Here is an 18,166-nt window from a genome sequence, read left to right as displayed (position 1 = left end):
CGACACCTGCCGTCACCTCTTTGGTATCTCACTGGATTGCTATGGATTGCTGGCGTGGGAAGCACATGAGAGAAAGGAGCTGTCGGGGCCCGGAGCACACGGAAATTGGCTTTTGCTAATTAGACCATATGTTGCTCGGCCGGCGGCATTGGCTTTATCCGCTGGCCGCTGGCCGTTGTTGTTGGTTGGCGATCACGGTGTCAAACCACCCCAGACCTCTGCTCCGGTAGTTTGCACGACGACATTGCCTGCATGCGCGATGGTGGTGGTGTGTGAGGCCATGTGAGGTGCGTGCGAGGACGCGAGGACGAGGACAAAATACAAATCAAACGGTTCCTGTCCGTTGCAGCCGCCTGGGCTCTTTGTTGCCGCCGGCCCAGCGGCCAGCGGCGACCAAGGTCCGGTACGTCCGGTGAGCGCGCGCGTCCGTGCCATCACTGGCTCGTCGATGGACACGTTATTGGGCTCCACGGGTACCCCGGACGGCATGCAGCACGCTGCAGCACGCTGCAGCACGCGCGGGCACGCCAGGGGAGCTGTAATGTGATACTCGCACGCCACCAGCGCGCGGCCTGGCCTGGGTGGGGGGACGCCTGGGTGGGATATTGAGAGCACGTCATCCGTCCTCATCTCTGACCGTCGAGCGCGCCATGGCCCCCCCGTCGGTTTTGCTTCTCTCGTTTTGACATATTGTCATGGGCCGTGAATGAGACAAAGAGCGAGACACACAGACACACCGTCACCGTGCATGCATGCCCCCGCTCTCTTATCTCTCTCCCTCTCTCACGAATCCTCTTTCTCTACGAATTCCGCGGTGCTGCTTCCAGTTGTCGCTCTCTCCCTCTCACCCAGGCAGACCGACAGGCAGCTCTCGCCGAACATTCGTGAGGCCCACCCTACATCCGCATGCCCAGAGACGACACCAGCGTAGACTGGCACGCGCTCCTCGCGGCCCTCGGCGAGCATCCGCGCCAAGACCACCACCACCACCACGGCCGCAGCACAGAAGTGGCACACCTCCCAGCAAGTGGCACCACCACCACCACCACCGCCGCCTCCAACCCGGCCACCACTGCATCCACAGCAGACATTGACACCCCGCCCAACACGGCAGCTGCCACACACTCTGGCGCAGCATCGCCGTGGGGCACTGCACTCAGCAGAGTCGCCTCCACGTCCGCCGCTGCTAGCACCCAGCACTCACCACAGACCGGCACACCGACAACCAACAACCACCCGCATACGGTCCCGAGCCACACAATGTCCCCGCACAACCCCCTCCTCTCCGACGACGACCTGTTTGCGCACTTTGCGCAGGGCTTCATCCCAGGCCACTCGTCACACCCAGCGCTGTATCCGGGCGTGTGGGGTCCGGGTCCCGGTAATGGATCGTCCCCAACCACCGCGTCGACACATGCGCAGCAGACAGCCGCCGCGGCAGAGCTGAACGCACGTATCCAGCTGGCACATGCACATGGGCACGTGCATGTTCCGCACCACCATGGCCAGCAGCACCATGCCGACCATTCCCAGGTGCAGGTCCACCACGGTCACACGCACCCACACACCAACGGCCACAGCCACAGCCACAGCCACAGCGGCAGCCATGGCCACTTTTCCCACCCGTCCACGTCGTCCCAGGACGGAGGAGCTGCATTAGCCCACGCCCTCGCGAATGCGACTGCGCCAGCGACGCCCGCGACACACGCGACGACAACGACGACACAGGAGGCCCGGCCCCTCCCCAGGCGGCAGAGCACGATCGGATCGAACGGGGGCACGGCGGCCCCGTCCGCGGCGCCCACGCCCGGCGCCAACCTCGACGACACCGAGGACAAGCGCGTGCGCAACACTCTTGCATGTGAGTTTAGAATGGTAGTGCAGTCGCGGGAGACTCGCAGCCTACTTTTGACATGTTGGAGAGGAGGCGGCGGGGTGGAGTGGAGGGACGAGGACGAGGACGATTGTGTTTCTCTGCCGGGTCGTCCAAGGACAGACATCTCTTTGTTCATCACGAAAAAAAGGCATCCTGTTAGCACCTGCTGACACGCTCTAGCTGCTCGTTTCCGCGCCAAAAAGAAGACACACATCGAAACCGTCGAGCGTAACATTCGCGAGCTCGAGACACAGCACCGCGAGCTCGAGGTCGAAGTCAACGACCTTCGCAAGGAGAACGGCCTGCTCAAGGAGATGGTCCAGCTCAAGTATGGCGGGCGGGCCCTCTGAGGCGGGCCACAGCTCAAGTTGGTCCTTGTCTGTCCGTGGCAGTTGGCTGTGTGCGTGCAGCATTCATGCGGGCGTGCTGGTTCGTGAGGTCGCTCTGGTGTCGACACACTCGAGCACGCAAAAAAAAAAAAAGAAACTCCCACCGGGCTCCATAACCGGTTCACCGACCTCACACCCCACACATCTACACCGCACACACCACACCGCGGACCCTCCGGACCACTCAGCATGCAGGTAAACGCAAGCACGACGTATTAGAACACACACGTACAGCGCACGACACATTGGATATATGGTGGACTTCATTGCGGCAGCCCGCCTGGGCTGTTGCGCGCTTAGCGTTGTCGTGCGGTGGCGCGTCAAGCCTCAGCCTGTACCTGCCTGTAAACAAACGCATATTCCTCCGGAAACCAATTACCGCCACGGAGGATCACGCAATATGATCCCACCTCCCCGCATCACACCTTCCCCCCACATGTACATTCCACTCGTCCCCGCCGTCCCCGCCGTCCTCCTCCTCGTTGCGTCTTAGAGACAACATTGGCAAGCGACTTTCTCCCTCGTTAGAAAGCATAGATAGATGTACGATGCAGCCGCCACAGAGCACAGTTCGTGACCACAATAAGAAGAAGAAGAAGAAATCTCCACAGGCCGTCTACTGCCATCTACATTTTGCCCTCTCTCGTATCTCTGCGTGTCTCCATCTACAAATGCTAAAACAAAAAAAAAAAAAAAAAAGGAGGAACGTCTCTTAAACCGCGGCCGAGCCTGCCGTGGCCGTTGCCGTGCTGCCGGGACTCAGGCGCAGTTCCTCGCCCACAAGCGCCAACGCCCTCCTTGCGAGGTCGCGCGCGCTCACTTCAATCAAGTCGGTGCCGTCGCGGGGCGCGTCGGCCTCGGCGCCGTCGCCGTCCAGCCCAAACAGGCGCGCGTGCTCGTCGGGCCGGATCCACATGCTCGGCAAGGTCGCGGGCACGAACGCAATCTCCAGGATGAGCAGGTAGTACTGGAACAGGTGGGCGCGGGGGGATGCCGCGGCCGCGCTGGCCAGTGGCGTGCTGGCCCCGTCTGTCGTCGGGTTGGAACCCTCCCACAATGTCATGGTGACGAGGTGTCGGAGCACGTAGAGAATTTCGTCTTCGCGCACCCTGGTTTTTTTTTGTGTGGTCAGCTACGAGGTCACACTTTTAGTGCTGCACTAGAACTCACCTGGAAAACGGCATGGACCCACGCAACTTTGCGTCACTGAGGAACTGCCTCAACGTCGCCTCAAACCGCTTCAGAACCGACGGCGTGAACATGGCCGCGACGCGTCGTTCCATCGCGCCCCCGTCTGCTGTCTTCGATGCGCTCGCCACGAGCTGGTCAAACGCCCAGTACCGCGTCGCCTCGTACGACTCGGGCACGACAGGCGCCGTCGTACCACCGTTGGCGCGCACGTCGTAGTGGTACAGCACCGAGGCCTTGCGCAGCGTCTCGGCGTAGCCCGACACGACGTGGCCGGGCACACGGGCGTCGGCGAGCCGAGGCGAGATGGCGGCACGGATCCGGTCCAGAATGGGAAGCACAAACTCCTCGTCGTCGCTCGCGGCGGCGCCGTCCTGCTCGGCCAGAAGAACGCCGGCGTACACGTCCATGACCTGCGCCCAGATGGCGGCGTACCGCTCCGGACCGAGACTCTTGGTCTCCAGGGCCGGCATGACGAGATCGAGCACGCGCACAAACGTGCCCATGGCCGTGCGCCACAGTGGCGGGTCGGAGCCAAACTTGCTGGGCGGCGGGCAGTCGTACTTGAGCTTGATGGGCAGTGCGTACGCTCCGAGTACATTTTCCACTGTTCCGTCGTCGTACAGCGCGTCTGTGTTGGCCACTTTTTCAAACACCTCGGCCATGCGGGGCATGGCAAACTTGGACAGTGCGACATATGTCACCTTGCTACCCGACTCGCCCATGTATGCCAACGAGGCAAACTCGGCAAGGTCAGAGAGCACAAGCGAGGGGCCAAAGTGCTTCGACTTGGCGACAAGCTCGGCCACGGCCTCTTGCAGTGGCGACATGGCGTCCACGTCCGGGCGGTAGTCTGGCGAACGCGAGTAGGCGACGACGGCACGGAGGATGGTCGAGAGCTGGTGCACGCGCTCGTCGTTCCACTCGAGCAGGTCGTGCAGGCGTGCGGCGACGCGCACGAGGGCCACGAGGTTCTCCTGGGTGTAAGGCTCACCCGACTCGAGAGCATCGCCCATGGCGCGGAACGTGTCCCATGTCGGGTCGAGGAATGGCGTCTTGCGCTTTGTGACACCGAGGACGCGCTCCAGGACCTTTAGCGCGGCAGTTGAGCAAGGGCGGGGCTCGGCGATAAAGCTCTTCTCCAGCCGGTCCAGGAGGCTCTGGTACACCTTTGTCGCCGATGGAAGGGCCGAGATTTGCGGGAGGAAGGTACCAAAGATGGATCCCACAGACGTGAGGGCGAGAACCTGGCTCTCATCGGGGCCCATGGTCTCAAGGAGAGGGAAGATGACTTTCCAGAACACATCCTCCCACAGCTGGGGGCTGAGGTTGGCGCCGTACAGGTCGACGCAACGGAACAGCGTCTGCATCGCACTGCTCCGGACCTCGAGGCGTGGGTCACGGGCCAGCTCAAGAAGCTCGGTGAGGAGGTAGAGCCAGAGGTCCTTCGAGTTGCCCTGCACAGCGTCGGACAAGGTCCATAACAGTCCGATAGCCGCAAGCGTAATGTTGACGTCGTCGCGCTGGCGTCCAAAGTATCCTAGACACGCGATACACTGGCGCATCGCATCGGGGTCGAGTGCCGAGAGGAAATCCGTGCAGATCAAAGTGAGGGAGGGGAAGGCGATGCGCACCAAGTTGGCGTCGCCGCGGGCCGAGTGAATGTTGGCTGGAGGTTGACCGGGGGTGACCTCGGGACGCTTGCACACGTCGTTGAGCATGCCAAAGATCGTGGGCCATCCAACCTCGAGCGAATGGCCAGACGACTCTAGGATCTGGTTCAAGGCCTGGTATCCCGACGATCGAACGTCATAGTCAGTCGTGATCGTGCTGCTGATCGGGTTGGGGTCGACTTGGCGGACGAGAACGTCAAAGACATTGTGCTGAACACGACGCTCGTGGGTTGTACGCAACGACGCCAGGAGAATTTCGTCGAGCGTGTCGGAGGCCTGGAGTCGGATCGCGGACGGGGCAGTGACATGACGCGAGACGGCGAGAAGGTGCTGCGTGACTGCAGTCCAGCCTGCCATGGGATCTTGCGCCACGAGCCGTCCGAGGTTGAGCACTGCGACCAATCTCAACTTGCTCAGACCAAAGCTCCGTTCACCCGACTTGATGCTAGTTGACACCGTTATACCGCTCGTACGCCGCCTGTTGTCCTGTGCGACCCCCAGCGTCTCGGTCAGGTCAACACCAACGTCCATGCCAATCATCTCAGCGCTCAAGCGGCACAGGGCTGTGATGAAGACGGTGAAGGCTTCGTCGTCCAGCTCCACAGATCGGTCGAACAGCACGCCGACGGCGTTCTGAATGTTCTCGCCGTCGAGGTCCTTGAGGGCGTCGGGCTTTGGTCCGGGAATGTCAGCCGACGACCGACCAGAGCCTCCCGGTGGGGTCGTCACGGCAGCCGATGTGGGGCGCTTTGTGGGTTTGCGCATAGAGAGGAGGTAGTTTGCATTCTGCAGGGTCTCCAGCACGTCGTGCCATCCGGGACCCAGGCTGCTGGCCAAGAGCTGGGCGACGGTGATGAGGCTGCGGAGGCAGGCAAGGTTGCGTTCCGACAGTGATGGTGGGCCGCTTGGTCCGCCAGTCAACGCGTTAAGGGTCTCGGCTACGCCTGCACTCTTGGCTGTCGGAGGGTCGATGTATGACTGCATTGCTGAGACAACCGGTGGCGGGACTGCATATCGTGCCAGAGTGTTGAGAAAGGCGTCACGGGGAGTAGCCAGGTCGAGGGTGCCGCATGCCACTGTAAAGTCTTGCAAGGCAATGAGAACCTCAGCAAAGAGCTGGTCAGACAGGTCGGTCGAGATGCAGTAGGACAAGCTGGCCAGGAGAGCAGGCCATGCCGAGTCGGCCATCGCCCTTGCGGCGTCGTTTGTCTCCTTGGCGCCAGCGCCAGCCACAATGCTCTCGGCAATAGCGCACAGCGACTGCACGGCAAGCAGGTACGGGTACGTCTCTGGCACGATTGGTGCCTCAGCCTTGTCGTGCTGTTCAATCAGGCGTTGCTTCATTGTCGAGTGTTGTCCAAGACCACCGCCTTGCCCAGACCCGACCATGGCACCCACGGCCGACACACCGACGCTGGCGGCCGACGCCATCATGCCGATACCCATGTCGAGATATCCGGCATTAGCGTGCTGGTTCATGACGGTATGCGGGACGCCGAGGCCGTGCATCTGAGCGCCGGCACCGAGGAGCTGCGGCTTTTCGTTGAGGAAATGGCTCAGTGCGGAGACAATGCGCACAAAGAGCTTGGGTCCGTCAGGCGTGTCATACTGGGCCTGGATGGCACGCAGTAAGGCTGGGTCACTGGCAATCCCCCTAATAATCTCGAGGGCAAGGACGTGGAGCCACGGAACGACATTGTCCTTGTGGGCGTCCTTCTTCTTCTTGTCGTGCTTTTCGTCGTCGTGCTCGCCGACACCCACACGAATGAGCCACACAAGGTACTGCTCGACCTCTGTCGGCAACTCGGCGTGATAGTTGCGGATAAGGACGTAGATGAGGCGAACGATGCGCAGAGCCACTGGAAAGGTGGGCTTTTCGCTCTGGATGCGGTTGATTAGAGGGTGAAGGTTGTGTTGGAGGAGGAAGAGGAGTTCTGGGTGCTTCTTCACGACGCTGTCGTAGCCGCTCAGAATTGACTCGATGAGCTCGAGACCAAACGTGCGCTGGAGGGACGAGAGCTTGAGCATGCGGGGCTTTTCCTTCTCCGCGGCAGTCCAGAGGGAGAGGCCAGAGCCGGAGGGAGTGTGGGAGGTAAGGAGACACAGGTCGGCGAGGATACTGTAGGCGTCCATTGCCGAAGGTGACACCTCGACCGTGGAGGGAGGCTCGGTGGCGAGCTGGAGAGGGACGGTCGTCTCAGACTGGGCCGTGTCGAGGGAGACGCGGTCAAACACGACCATGATCGCCTGACGCAGCGTCGCTGCTGCCGTCGAGCTCACGACGCTCACGCGCGAGTCTTGCAGCTTGAAGCACAGGAGCAGTGCCGTGCCAAGCGTGTCCCCGTGCATGTCCTTGCAGTATGTGAGGATGCTCAGCAGCGTCTGCAGGATCTTGAGCTGGATGTCGACCGCGTTACCCGCGACGTGTCCCAGCGTTGAAAGCACGTCTGGCAATAAAGCCAGCGGCACGCCGCCGAGCGCGACAAGGCGCTGCAGAGCAGCGATGCTAATACCGACAATCTTGGCATTCTTCGTCTTGCAGCCGAGCGTCACCGGTGCGAGCAGCGTTTCTGCGCGGGCTGCAGGAGACGTCAGTAACAGAGTGCGACGTGTGACTCCTTTCTCTCTTGTTCACAGCCCCGGAACCCACAGCCCCACAGCTGCGGACTGCGTGCAAGCGCACTCACCTACCAACACCTCGCGCGGCTGCGGTCCTGGTCGCAAGATCTCGAGAGCGGCCTCGCCTGCATCTTTGACCTCGGGGTTCCGGCGCTTGCTCTCGACAATGAGCGACTGGAGCTCTGAGACGAGCAGGTTGTGATCCTGTGGGTGGCGGCCGGAAGAGCGCGGTCCGAAATCGGAGTCGGGGACATGTCGAGCGGCGACAGCGGTGACACGGGTGACGCGTGCAGTGCGGGGTTGAGGGGACGGTTGAAAGTGGGACATGGAGTAGATGATGAAGAGCAAGTGTCAGCAAAGTCCTATCCGCTCACATGTGTCTGTCTGTGGGGCTTACCATGGCCAGCGGACGGGCGGGCGAATGTGTGTAGCCGATACGACGTGTGGATGTGGTGGTTGCAGGATATGTTGACGCTGCGTGGCGTACGTGCACCATGAGTGTCGTCAACGTCTCTCCGCCCAAGGCGGGCGGAGCCGTGTGGCCACTAGCGTTCCGGGCCCCGCAATTACAATCAAGAACAACGAATTCCTTACTTTTTCAAGCGGCCCGTCGTTGTCTTATCAACTGTCCATTCCACAATGCCCGCCGTCACCCCCGACCAGTACCCCCAGTTCATGCGCGTGTAAGCTTACGATCCAATACTATCCAGCAGCTAACAGCAGCGCGCACGAGCAGGCCCTCAAGAGCCTGTCCGAGGGCGGTATCCCTATCGGGTGAGTGCCCATGATTTCTGAAATCACAACAAACCAGCGGCGCGGGGCGATGAACGAAGGCTGATACATCCCATCTCCTCTTCGCTCGACATGCCATTGAATTCTCTGACACCACCAAAACGTAACCAACCCGCTTCATGTTGACCACTTCAGAGCCGCCATCGTCCACCTCCCCACTGGCGACGTCCTCGCCCGCGGCCACAACCAGCGCGTGCAGATGGGTTCCAACATCCGACACGGCGAGACTGACGCGCTCGAGAACCTCGGCCGCGTCCCCGAGGGTCTCCTCCGCGAGTGTGCCATGGTCACCACCCTCAGCCCCTGCTTCATGTGCTCGGGTACTTGTCTCTTGTACAAGATTCCTCTGGTGCGTATCGTCATCTTCGCCCTATCTGCGTGGCCGCGGCCACCCCCGATTTGGCCGGCCCACGTTGGGTTTTACAGCGATGCGCGATGTTAACCCTCTGCCCGCAGATTATCCTTGGCGAGAACGACAACTTTGTCGGCGGTGAGGACCTCGTCCGCTCGCACGGCGTCGAGGTTGTCAACCTCAAGGACGAGGCCGTCACCAAGATGATGACCGACTGGATCGCCAGCCCCAACGGCCAGAAGATCTGGAACGAGGACATTGGCGAGGTCACCGTCAAGGCCTAAACCCTTTGCAAGCTCTCATTTTATGTTTTATCTATCTGCATGTGCATCTCTGGGTGACTTTGTCTCTGTCTCTGTGTCTCTTTGTTTTGCTGTTTACTATGTGGGGTAAGGATACATTGTACAACTTCTCTATGGCCCGTTCATGCGCTTCTTGACCGCCGCGAGCTCGGTGGCACGCTTGCGGAAGATGGCATGCGAGCCGCCCTGGCCTTGACCGACACGCGCCTTCTTGTTTGCACGCTCTTCGCGAGCAAGCTCTTTGCTGAATGGGTCAGTCACCACTTAGAAATTTCCGTACTCACTTGACGCTTTTGTTTTGCTCCTGGTAGCTCATGTGGAGACCACCAGAGAGGTGCTCGAGGGGAGCGGCGAAGCGCTGGGCTGGACCGGCACCTCCGGACGGGGCGGAGAGGCGCGGTTGCTTCGAAGACGCCGCCTTTTGGTGCTTGCCGTTGAGACGCATGTAGTGGTCTGCCGTCTCCCACGATTCCGAGCCACTGTACTGTTAGGCTATGTACGCGCTGGAAAACAGAAACACTTACGTGGAAAGAACCTTTTCAAGCAACGACAGCTGGCTTGCCGCGTCCGGGAACACGAGACCCTCCATCTTGTCAATACCGTGCAGCTCGGTGATGACCTTGAAGGCATAACCCTGGTCGATGAGGAATCCCTGGCGCTTGGACGAGTAGAACATCTCCTGCGTGTCTTTGGAGACCAGCGAGTAGAAAAAGGCATTGAAGCCCTCGTCGTTACGACGCTTGGCACGAAGAATACGTCCCAGACGCTGAGCTTCCTGACGACGCGAGCCGAAATGGGACGAGATCTGAATAAGACACGTCGCCTCGGGAAGGTCGATGGACGTGTCGCCGACCTTGGACAGGAAGATGGTGTTGAGGTGAGGGTCGTGCTGGAAACGTGACAGGATACGCAGACGCTCGCCTTCCGGGGTTCCACCGTGAATGAACGACTTGCCAAGCTTGATTGCGTACTCTTCGAGGGCGAAGACATTGTCAGAAAAGACAATCACCTTGTCGCCTCGTGACTCGTGGTAGTTGATAAGGAACTGGGCGGCCTGCATCTTGTTGGGGTTCATGGCGTGAAGAAGGATGCGCTTGCGAGAGGGGTTACGCAGGTACTCGCGGTAGAACTGGGGCGTCATTGGACACCACACCTCGGCACACTGGACGGTCGCAATGTGACCATTCTTGGCCAGGTCCATCCAGTTGGCCTCGTACAGCTTGGGACCAATGAGGTAGCCGAGGTCTCCAATCTTGTCGTCTTCACGCACGAGGGTGGCTGTGAGACCGAGCTTGGCGTGCACCTTGAATCCGTTGACGCACTTGCGGAACATTTCGGCGGGAACGACGTGCACCTCGTCGAGGAGGAGGAAACCCCACTCGCGCGATCGCAGGAAGGCCATGACCTTTTCGGCGTCGTGGGCACGCTTACCAGTCTTGGCAATCATCGAGTATGTCGAGATGACGACACCTGCTGGACCGTGGAAGATCTCCTTCTCGCCCTGCGTAAACGCGCAAATGTTGCGCTCAGCAATGTTGGAGAAGAGCAGGAACTGCTGCTTCCACTGAGCGACCGACACGGCCGAGGTACACAGCACAAGTGTACTCTTGCGGATAGTGCACGCGGCAGTAATACCGACAAGGGTCTTGCCGGCACCACATGGCAGCACAATGATACCCGAACGGGCACGGCCGTTACCGAACATCTTGGACAGGGACGTCTCCTGGTATGGACGAATAACGGTCATGGGCTTGAGCTGAATGTCGAGGTCGGCGTTGCGGTGGTCGTTGCGGAAGTCATACTCTTCGAGCGCCGGGAGATCAATGTCCTTGCAGCGGCGACGGACTTCCTCCATCTTCTCACCGGCCACCTCAAAGCTCTGGACGGCGTCGTCCTCGTCCAGCTCGTCCGTCTCGTTGATACCGATAACAGCACCAATAACGTCGTCGCGCTCACGCTCGCCTCCGGCACCACCTGCAACCTCACCGCGCTCGGCGCGGCGAGCCTCCTCGGTACCGGGGATGAGATAGTCGCGCTTGGGCTTGGAGACCTGCTCGACGCCAAACGTCACGTCGCCAGCGTCCTCTTCTTCGCGGTGGACGCGACACGTCTTGATCACTTCGTCCTTTAGCAGTAGCTGGAGGTACTCGGGTACACTCGACTCGAGCCAGTAACGGTTGTGCTTGAGAACGAGCTTGATCTTGCCGTACGAGCTGGTCCAGTCACGAATGCGCTCCACGAGCTTGCGCGGGAGAGGAATCTTGGACAGACGCGAGAGCACCTCGATAATGTCATTGGTCTCGAGACCGACACTCATCGCGGCGTGCAGAGACGGCTTGGTGATGCGGTACTCGTGTATCAGTGTGGGGCGGGACACGGGCTCGGCGACGGCGATGAGAAAGTCCTGCGCGGCGCTTGCGAGGGGCGCGAACGCTTCGAGAATGCTAGCCAAACGTTCAGTACAACCAAACAATGACCCAGAAGTAGAACAGAAAAGAAGACCCTCACATGTTACCAGACCCGTCGATCCACAGAGGCCGTGACGAATGGTCTGCCTTGAGCGACTCGCTTGAGAGGTCGACAACCCTCGGTCCAACAACCTCCCCGCCCAGGAAGCCGCCCTCTTCATCCTCCCCCGGCTGGTACTCTTCATACGCCTCCTCTCCAGTATCGGCAGGGTGAGCTGCCTGAACTTCGCGAGCGCGCTGCAGCGCCGTCAAGTTGATCTTGATCCCCGACGACGGACGGGCGGCGGCACCACCACCACCTGCGGCCTTCTGGGGCTTGGGCGGCGCCTTGGGCCTCGCCACGGGCTGGTACTCGTCCTCTGAGCCCGAGGGGTCCGAGTCAACAAAGTCAAGCGACGACGCGGGCGACGGAGACCGCGACATGTCGAGTGGCGAGGTGGAAGAAGACAAGGATGAAGCAACGAGTTTGGGTTTGGTGATGACTGTACTTGAGGGCCGTTGGTGTGACACTTGGGTCGAGTGGCGAATGTGCAAATGACGGAACCAAAATCCACCCATGTTCCGAGTTCGGATTGCCTGACGGCTGACTGACTGTTTCGCGCAATGTCGGAGAAGGATCGATCGACTTTGATACTCCTCAACCACATCTTCTTCCACCATGGGCGCTAACCGTGGGTCCCTCTGCAGCTGTGCACAAGAACTGACGTGCAGTCGAGGTCTTCAAGTTTGCCACCTACCTCTTCATCCCGCTCTTCGCCATGGTCCACTTTGGCGACCCCAACTGGTACGTTCCGAGATCCCTGTTTCCCCTCCGCAGTGGCACTGACAATGTTAGGTATGAGCACCACGTCCAGCCTGTATGTTAAATGAAGACCGGGATACAGACTAATGAACAGTACAAGGAGAAGGTCTGGCCTGCGTACGAGTCTACCAACGTGAGTTGGACCACAAGATGCTGACCTCGCGCTGACCGGTAACAGAAACCCCCAAAGACCAGTGCCGACTTGCACGTCGAGCTCGACCGTCTCAAGAACGAGCGTCGCGCGCGTGCTGGTCTCGCTCCTCTTGCTCACTCTCATGCCTCTTCTGCTGCTCCTGCTGAGAGCAGCGTGTTGGCAGCCGTTGGCGACAGGACAGGATCCAGCTGGGCTGAGTCGTCGGAGAAGCGTCTCGTGTAATGGCGCTGGTCGCTTGTATGCATTTATACACCACTTCTGCTCTACACCTCCTTTTGCTGCACACAAACTCAAACGGTCTCTTTTCGTAAACACAACGGGCTCCGGCTGGGGCAGCTCTCTCAATTGCAACATTGTTTGTGGAATAAGATCATGCTGTGGCATCATCGCTTTCTCCGACCGACTCTAGAAGAGGACACGGGCGAAGCCTCTACAAAACGACGTCAACCTGCAACCATAGAGGCGCTTGGGTCGGCGGCCTCTATGCCGCAGCAGCTACGACAATAAGAGGCACACTTTTGGGGGAGGGGGAGGGGAGGGGGGAATGGGAAAGTGGTTGGCCTGGTAGGCCAGGGGGTACACGGGAGAGGAAGGGGAGCGAGGGGGATACAAATAAGACCAAGATGTTGCTTGCTTAAATGAGGTCGGCGACGTTGAGGGGCATCTCGTCGACCTGGGTGTTGTAGAAGGTCTCGATCTCACGGAGCATCTTGACGTCCTCGGTGGTGACGAAGTTGATAGCCACACCCTTGCGTCCGAAACGACCACCACGACCGATACGGTGGATGTAGTTCTCCTTCGAGGCGGGGAGGTCGTAGTTGATGACGAGCGAGACCTGCTGGACGTCGATACCACGGGCAAGGAGGTCGGTGGCGATGAGGACACGCGAAGAGCCCGAACGGAACTCCTTCATGATGACCTCACGCTGGGCCTGGTCCATGTCACCGTGCATGGCCGAGACGGTGAACTCGCGCTCGTGGAGCTTCTGGGTGAGCCAGTCGACCTTGCGACGGGTCGAGCAGAAGATGACGGCCTGGGTGATGGTGACAGTCTCGTAAAGGTCGCAGAGAGTGTCGAGCTTCCAGTCCTCCTTCTCGACGGCGATGTAGAACTGACGAATACCCTCAAGGGTAAGCTCGTCACGCTTGACGAGGATACGGATGGGGTCACGCATGAACTTCTTGGTGACCTCGAGGACGTCGGCGGGCATGGTAGCCGAGAGGAGGACGACCTGGGTCTCAGCGGGGAGGAGCTGGAAGATGTCGTAGATGGCGTCCTTGAAGCCGGTCGAGAGCATCTCGTCGGCCTCGTCGAGGCAGAACATCTTGACCGAGTCGGCGCGGAGGGCACCACGGTTGATCATGTCGAAGACACGGCCGGGGGTACCGACAACGACGTGGGGGCCCTCGTTGAGCTTGGCAATGTCCTCACGGATGGCAGTGCCACCGACACAGGCGTGGCAGTCAATGTTGAGGTAGTCGCCAAGGGCGATGACGACCTTCTGGATCTGCTGGGCAAGCTCGCGGGTGGGGGCGAGGATAAGAGCCTGGGTCTTCTTGACCGAGGTGTCAATCTGTATAGGGTCAGTGAGTGGGCCACGGACACTGCCAGGGCCAGTGTGCACAGTGGCGGCCAATGCGAGCGCGCCATGTGAAATGCCCAGGATATAGACTCACGCGCTGGAGAATCGAGATCGAGAAGGTGGCGGTCTTGCCGGTACCCGACTGGGCCTGGGCGATAACGTCACGGCCAGTGATGATGGGCATGATGGCACGCTGCTGGATGGCCGAGGGGCGCTCGAAACCGTAAGCGTAGACACCACGGAGGAGCTCGGGCTTGAGGTCCATGTTGTCGAAGCTGAAGAAGCGTATCAGATCACTGGCTCTATCTATGTCGCGTGCTCGGGCAACGCATGGGTGGACGTTCCCGAGACTGCAATGCTCACTTGTCGGTGACCTGGTCCCAGTTGGACTCGATGGTCTCGGGGGCCAGCTCGAGGCCGTTCTCGTTAATGCTTTTGGTGTGTCAGCAGCTGGTGGCGAATTTTCTCCATCACAGGGCACTTCTCTCCACCAAACGACGACAACCCTTTCCATCACAGCGCAACGCAGGATGCTCATCACATCCTGATGCCTGGATGTTTCGTCTTCTCCATCGCATGCACACGACATCTTCGCAGCAATGCAACGGGTTTCCCTTCATGACTGCCACCTAGCGCACACGCTTTGTCCCCTGGGGGGCGAAAGAAACGCGCGACGGGGCTTTCAAAGACAGGTTTTTTGGGTGTCTCTTTTGGGAACGCTCGTGTGCTAGCTGTCCTCACTCACTCCGCCATGATTGTTTTTGGTGTTGTTTTTTGGGGGGTGATCGCTCTGTCTGTGACGAGCGGATCGGGTGCGCGTAGGGGGTGGCTTTTGGAGTAGCTTTGAAAGATGTGGGTTACCCGGAGGTGATGGGGTTGAGTACAAGAAGAGGCGTTGCATGATGGGCGGCCTGCCTGCCAGCGAGTGTCCCCCCCCCCAGTCCTCCCACTCCACGTTCCACCGCCTGGAGGAATTTTTCTCGGGCCCGCACGCGGACGCAATTTTGGCACAAAGGGGGAGACAAAGGGGGAGGACCGGATAATGGCGGCGTGGGCCCTCATGGGTCATTCGTGTGTGGTGCCTGGGTCTGTGCGGCGGCGGCCTCCACCACACAATGTCCATTTCCGCAAGTCATGATGGCCAATGTTCCACACACCCCACACCAATGCCATCAACAAAGTATCATGTCGTCCCACACGATACACAGAGACACCCCACAGTACGCGCAGCATACATACAAAACCTCGTAGACCTCCTCCACGCCTGCATCCTCAGGCGAGAGCTGGACCGCGCACGTCGCGCCTGGGCAATTCTTGTACGTCACACATTCCCCCCTTGTCTTCCCTCTGCGCTTCTCGTTGTTGTTGTTATTGTTCAGGTGACAAGTGACTGACGCCACATGACAGGTTCGGTGCCCGGACGTCAACTGGCAGGACCGCTGGAACTGGGGTCTGTATCTCCTGACTACTGGGGACAATGGCAACAACAACAACAATGGTACCCAAGGTGGACCGTCTGCATCACAGTATGGCGCATCACAGTACTCGCAGACCGAGCGCGGGGCGACCGAACGCTTCCTCAGTAGCCTACAGCTTCATTCTAAGCCTTATGAAGTGAGTGGCCAGCATCCCCTGACGCCTTCCTTTGCCTTCACCGCCGCAACCACTGTTTCCTTGGTCTGACCAACCGCAGAAACCCGAGATCCTCGCCGAATACGTCCTCCACCTTATCGCCGTTGGCCGGTACCGTGCCGCCCTTGACCAGCTGGAGACGTGCGTACCTACTATCCTGCTGACAGCTCTGTGCTAATGTCAGCTACATCTCCGCGTACCCATATGTGACTTCAGCCTCCCTCCACACGTACGCTGGCCTCCTCAACTTCTACCTTGCCCAGCCTGAGAGTGCCCGTCGTCCGCCTAAAGTGCGGCGAGATGACCGCGAAATGTCGGTCGACTCCAATGTCAGCAAGGCTACGGATACGACAGATGCGACAGATACAACTGGTACGTGCAGGTCGTACACTTGTGCCAGCTTTTATTTGTGTCCATCCACTGATCCAGTAGACGGCACGTCGTCCGGCGAGCCGAACATGGGGCTCATTCGCACCGCACGCACCTGGTTTGTCAAAGCACTGGACATTGATCCAGCCGAACCCGTGGCAAAGGGCTTTGTTGCAATGGTGCGTCTCGTGGCGGAGCGTGAGGAGCGTTGGCATTCAGATGCCTCCAGAGCCGCCGTCCTCATTGAGCTTATCACTAACGCTGCCCAGATCGATGCTCCAGACCGAGCCGACGACGACGACTCGGACGACGACAGGTCAGCAGACGAGATGGACCTTGACGACGACGACGAAGGGAGAGAGGATCAGAGTTTTGAGACGCAGACTGGCGCGTATGGTAGTAGCGACGATGATGAGTGAGCGTGGCACTCGAGTCCAGACCTACCGCCCCCTCTAGACAATACGTGGCCCTTTGGCATATTATCTTCGACACCCAGTTAGCCTTGTTGTATGCATACACTTCGCATGTTCGTTTGGGAATTGCATGTTGGTTCGGACGTTGACGCTGGACTGACGTCGGAATTGACGTTGAATTACCGCCACTTGTGTCGTCACAGCCTCGTCACCGACTGCTTCGTTATGTATGGCAGACAGGCCACATATGATGTGTTCTTTTGCTACCCTTCTAGGATGGGAGGTAGCAAAGAGCAGTACAGCCGTCTGCAGTGCCAGCTGCTCGTCTCTGAAATAGGGGGGCAGCTGGTCGTGTTTAACCCCATTTTACCGCAATGTGTTATCAAGCCCCGGCGGCCCCACCACTCTCCCTTCTATGGCTTGAGTCTTATCATCTGTCTGGAGACAGAGTGCACAAGAAACCAGCACGATAATGTGTCGAGGTTGGTGCTGATGACAAGGAAAGGTCAGCTTCAAAAGGTTGGAATTACCTATTTTTCGGCCCTAGTCGTTTTCTCCTCCAACCTTTCGATCATTGTGGGCACGCAGTATGCATTTCCTGCCTTTACACCACGGGCCACAACTAATTTCAAGCACCAACACACAAGATCCTTAGGGAGAAATGAAAGACCTGGAGACACCATATCACAGGACAAAAGGTGTTCAAGCGGGCGTCTGAGAGCAAAATCACATTCCCGCTTCTGTGTATTCCGTATGTCCTGCAGAGAGTACTCCACGGCCCCAAGGCCCCAAGTACGACACAGGCATGTCTGTCCAGTCTTTTGTACATGGTTGTACATGGTGGAGCATCTACAGTCCCCCCATCCCATAAAATGCCGTTGCCTGGATGTTCTACGAAGTTGAAGGCCGGAGAGCCATCGTTGAAATATTAGCCACAACATTTGATCGCCAGCGGAATCCACGCCCAGTCAACCGCGGGTCTTGCAGCCGTGACACCCTGCCCCACTTGGCAGAAACTGCGTACGGGCTTATGCCCCCCTGCATCGAGAAGCCACAGAGCTTGTCCACCGGCTAGTGGCTGAGTATACGGGACACCGTTTTCCTGACGGTCCGACAGCAGCTCGGAGCCGACCTTCCCTCGACCTCTGGAGTCGACCAGCACGACTCGACACATGGGCAAGAAGCCCCTCGGTGCACAGCGCTCCGCCTTGGACGGAACATGGGCAGGCCCTTATCGCGGCGCCCAGACCCAACGAATGAGATACGTCAGTGTGTGGCAGCCACCGGCCTGTTGAACTCCTTTGGATCCGACTCCCCGCCACTGACATACCATCCCCTCCTGTGTACATCTGAGACAGGCGCGCATCGGACAAGCGCGACGCAGATGTAGATGTAGATGTGGGCGAAGATGCGCACTGCGACGTCACGGGCCGTAGCCACAGTTAGTCTACACACATACAGTGAAGCATGCAGCGGTCTCCGTCCTTCGCACGCGCTGCTACACAGCAGCGACAACGCACTCGGCAACACAGCGGCCTTCCGAGTACACGGCCAA

At 59.3% G+C, this 18,166-nt stretch overlaps 7 protein-coding genes across 7 annotated transcripts; 4 read left to right on the top strand and 3 right to left on the bottom strand.

Moving 5' to 3' along the window:
• Positions 1-906: 906 nt before the first annotated feature.
• EHS24_000141 (uncharacterized protein) lies at positions 907-2,226 on the top strand (the record flags this gene model as incomplete). The annotated part of the gene is made up of 2 exons (XM_028615980.1): positions 907-1,861; positions 2,057-2,226. 2 exons carry the CDS (start codon positions 907-909, stop codon positions 2,224-2,226), a joined length of 1,125 nt encoding a protein of 374 aa, XP_028479837.1.
• A 751-nt stretch (positions 2,227-2,977) lies between these two features.
• On the bottom strand, positions 2,978-8,072 carry EHS24_000140 (uncharacterized protein; the record flags this gene model as incomplete). Its single annotated transcript, XM_028615979.1, has 3 exons — positions 2,978-3,374; positions 3,436-7,705; positions 7,814-8,072. 3 exons carry the CDS (start codon positions 8,070-8,072, stop codon positions 2,978-2,980), a joined length of 4,926 nt encoding a protein of 1,641 aa, XP_028479836.1.
• A 312-nt stretch (positions 8,073-8,384) lies between these two features.
• On the top strand, positions 8,385-9,173 carry FCY1 (cytosine deaminase; the record flags this gene model as incomplete). Its single annotated transcript, XM_028615978.1, has 4 exons — positions 8,385-8,428; positions 8,466-8,519; positions 8,673-8,886; positions 8,994-9,173. The coding sequence occupies 4 exons, from the start codon at positions 8,385-8,387 to the stop codon at positions 9,171-9,173; spliced, it is 492 nt and encodes a 163-aa protein (XP_028479835.1).
• A 129-nt stretch (positions 9,174-9,302) lies between these two features.
• Positions 9,303-12,082, bottom strand: EHS24_000138 (uncharacterized protein; the record flags this gene model as incomplete). Its single annotated transcript, XM_028615977.1, has 4 exons — positions 9,303-9,435; positions 9,476-9,670; positions 9,716-11,635; positions 11,700-12,082. The coding sequence occupies 4 exons, from the start codon at positions 12,080-12,082 to the stop codon at positions 9,303-9,305; spliced, it is 2,631 nt and encodes an 876-aa protein (XP_028479834.1).
• Positions 12,083-12,317: 235 nt separating this feature from the next.
• EHS24_000137 (uncharacterized protein) lies at positions 12,318-12,837 on the top strand (the record flags this gene model as incomplete). Its single annotated transcript, XM_028615976.1, has 5 exons — positions 12,318-12,330; positions 12,371-12,443; positions 12,495-12,516; positions 12,556-12,594; positions 12,640-12,837. The coding sequence occupies 5 exons, from the start codon at positions 12,318-12,320 to the stop codon at positions 12,835-12,837; spliced, it is 345 nt and encodes a 114-aa protein (XP_028479833.1).
• A 412-nt stretch (positions 12,838-13,249) lies between these two features.
• TIF1 (translation initiation factor eIF4A) lies at positions 13,250-14,950 on the bottom strand (the record flags this gene model as incomplete). The annotated part of the gene is made up of 4 exons (XM_028615975.1): positions 13,250-14,188; positions 14,292-14,472; positions 14,561-14,629; positions 14,943-14,950. 4 exons carry the CDS (start codon positions 14,948-14,950, stop codon positions 13,250-13,252), a joined length of 1,197 nt encoding a protein of 398 aa, XP_028479832.1.
• Positions 14,951-15,363: 413 nt separating this feature from the next.
• Positions 15,364-16,617, top strand: EHS24_000135 (uncharacterized protein; the record flags this gene model as incomplete). The annotated part of the gene is made up of 5 exons (XM_028615974.1): positions 15,364-15,513; positions 15,605-15,811; positions 15,891-15,970; positions 16,014-16,201; positions 16,262-16,617. The coding sequence occupies 5 exons, from the start codon at positions 15,364-15,366 to the stop codon at positions 16,615-16,617; spliced, it is 981 nt and encodes a 326-aa protein (XP_028479831.1).
• Between the last annotated feature and the right edge of the window lie 1,549 nt (positions 16,618-18,166).

This window comes from Apiotrichum porosum (assembly GCF_003942205.1).
Source record: "Apiotrichum porosum strain DSM 27194 chromosome Unknown scaffold_1, whole genome shotgun sequence".
Classification (NCBI taxonomy): Eukaryota; Fungi; Basidiomycota; class Tremellomycetes; order Trichosporonales; family Trichosporonaceae; genus Apiotrichum; species Apiotrichum porosum.
The sequence above is the reverse complement of the archived record's forward strand: the minus strand, read 5'-3'. Positions and strand labels throughout refer to the sequence as shown.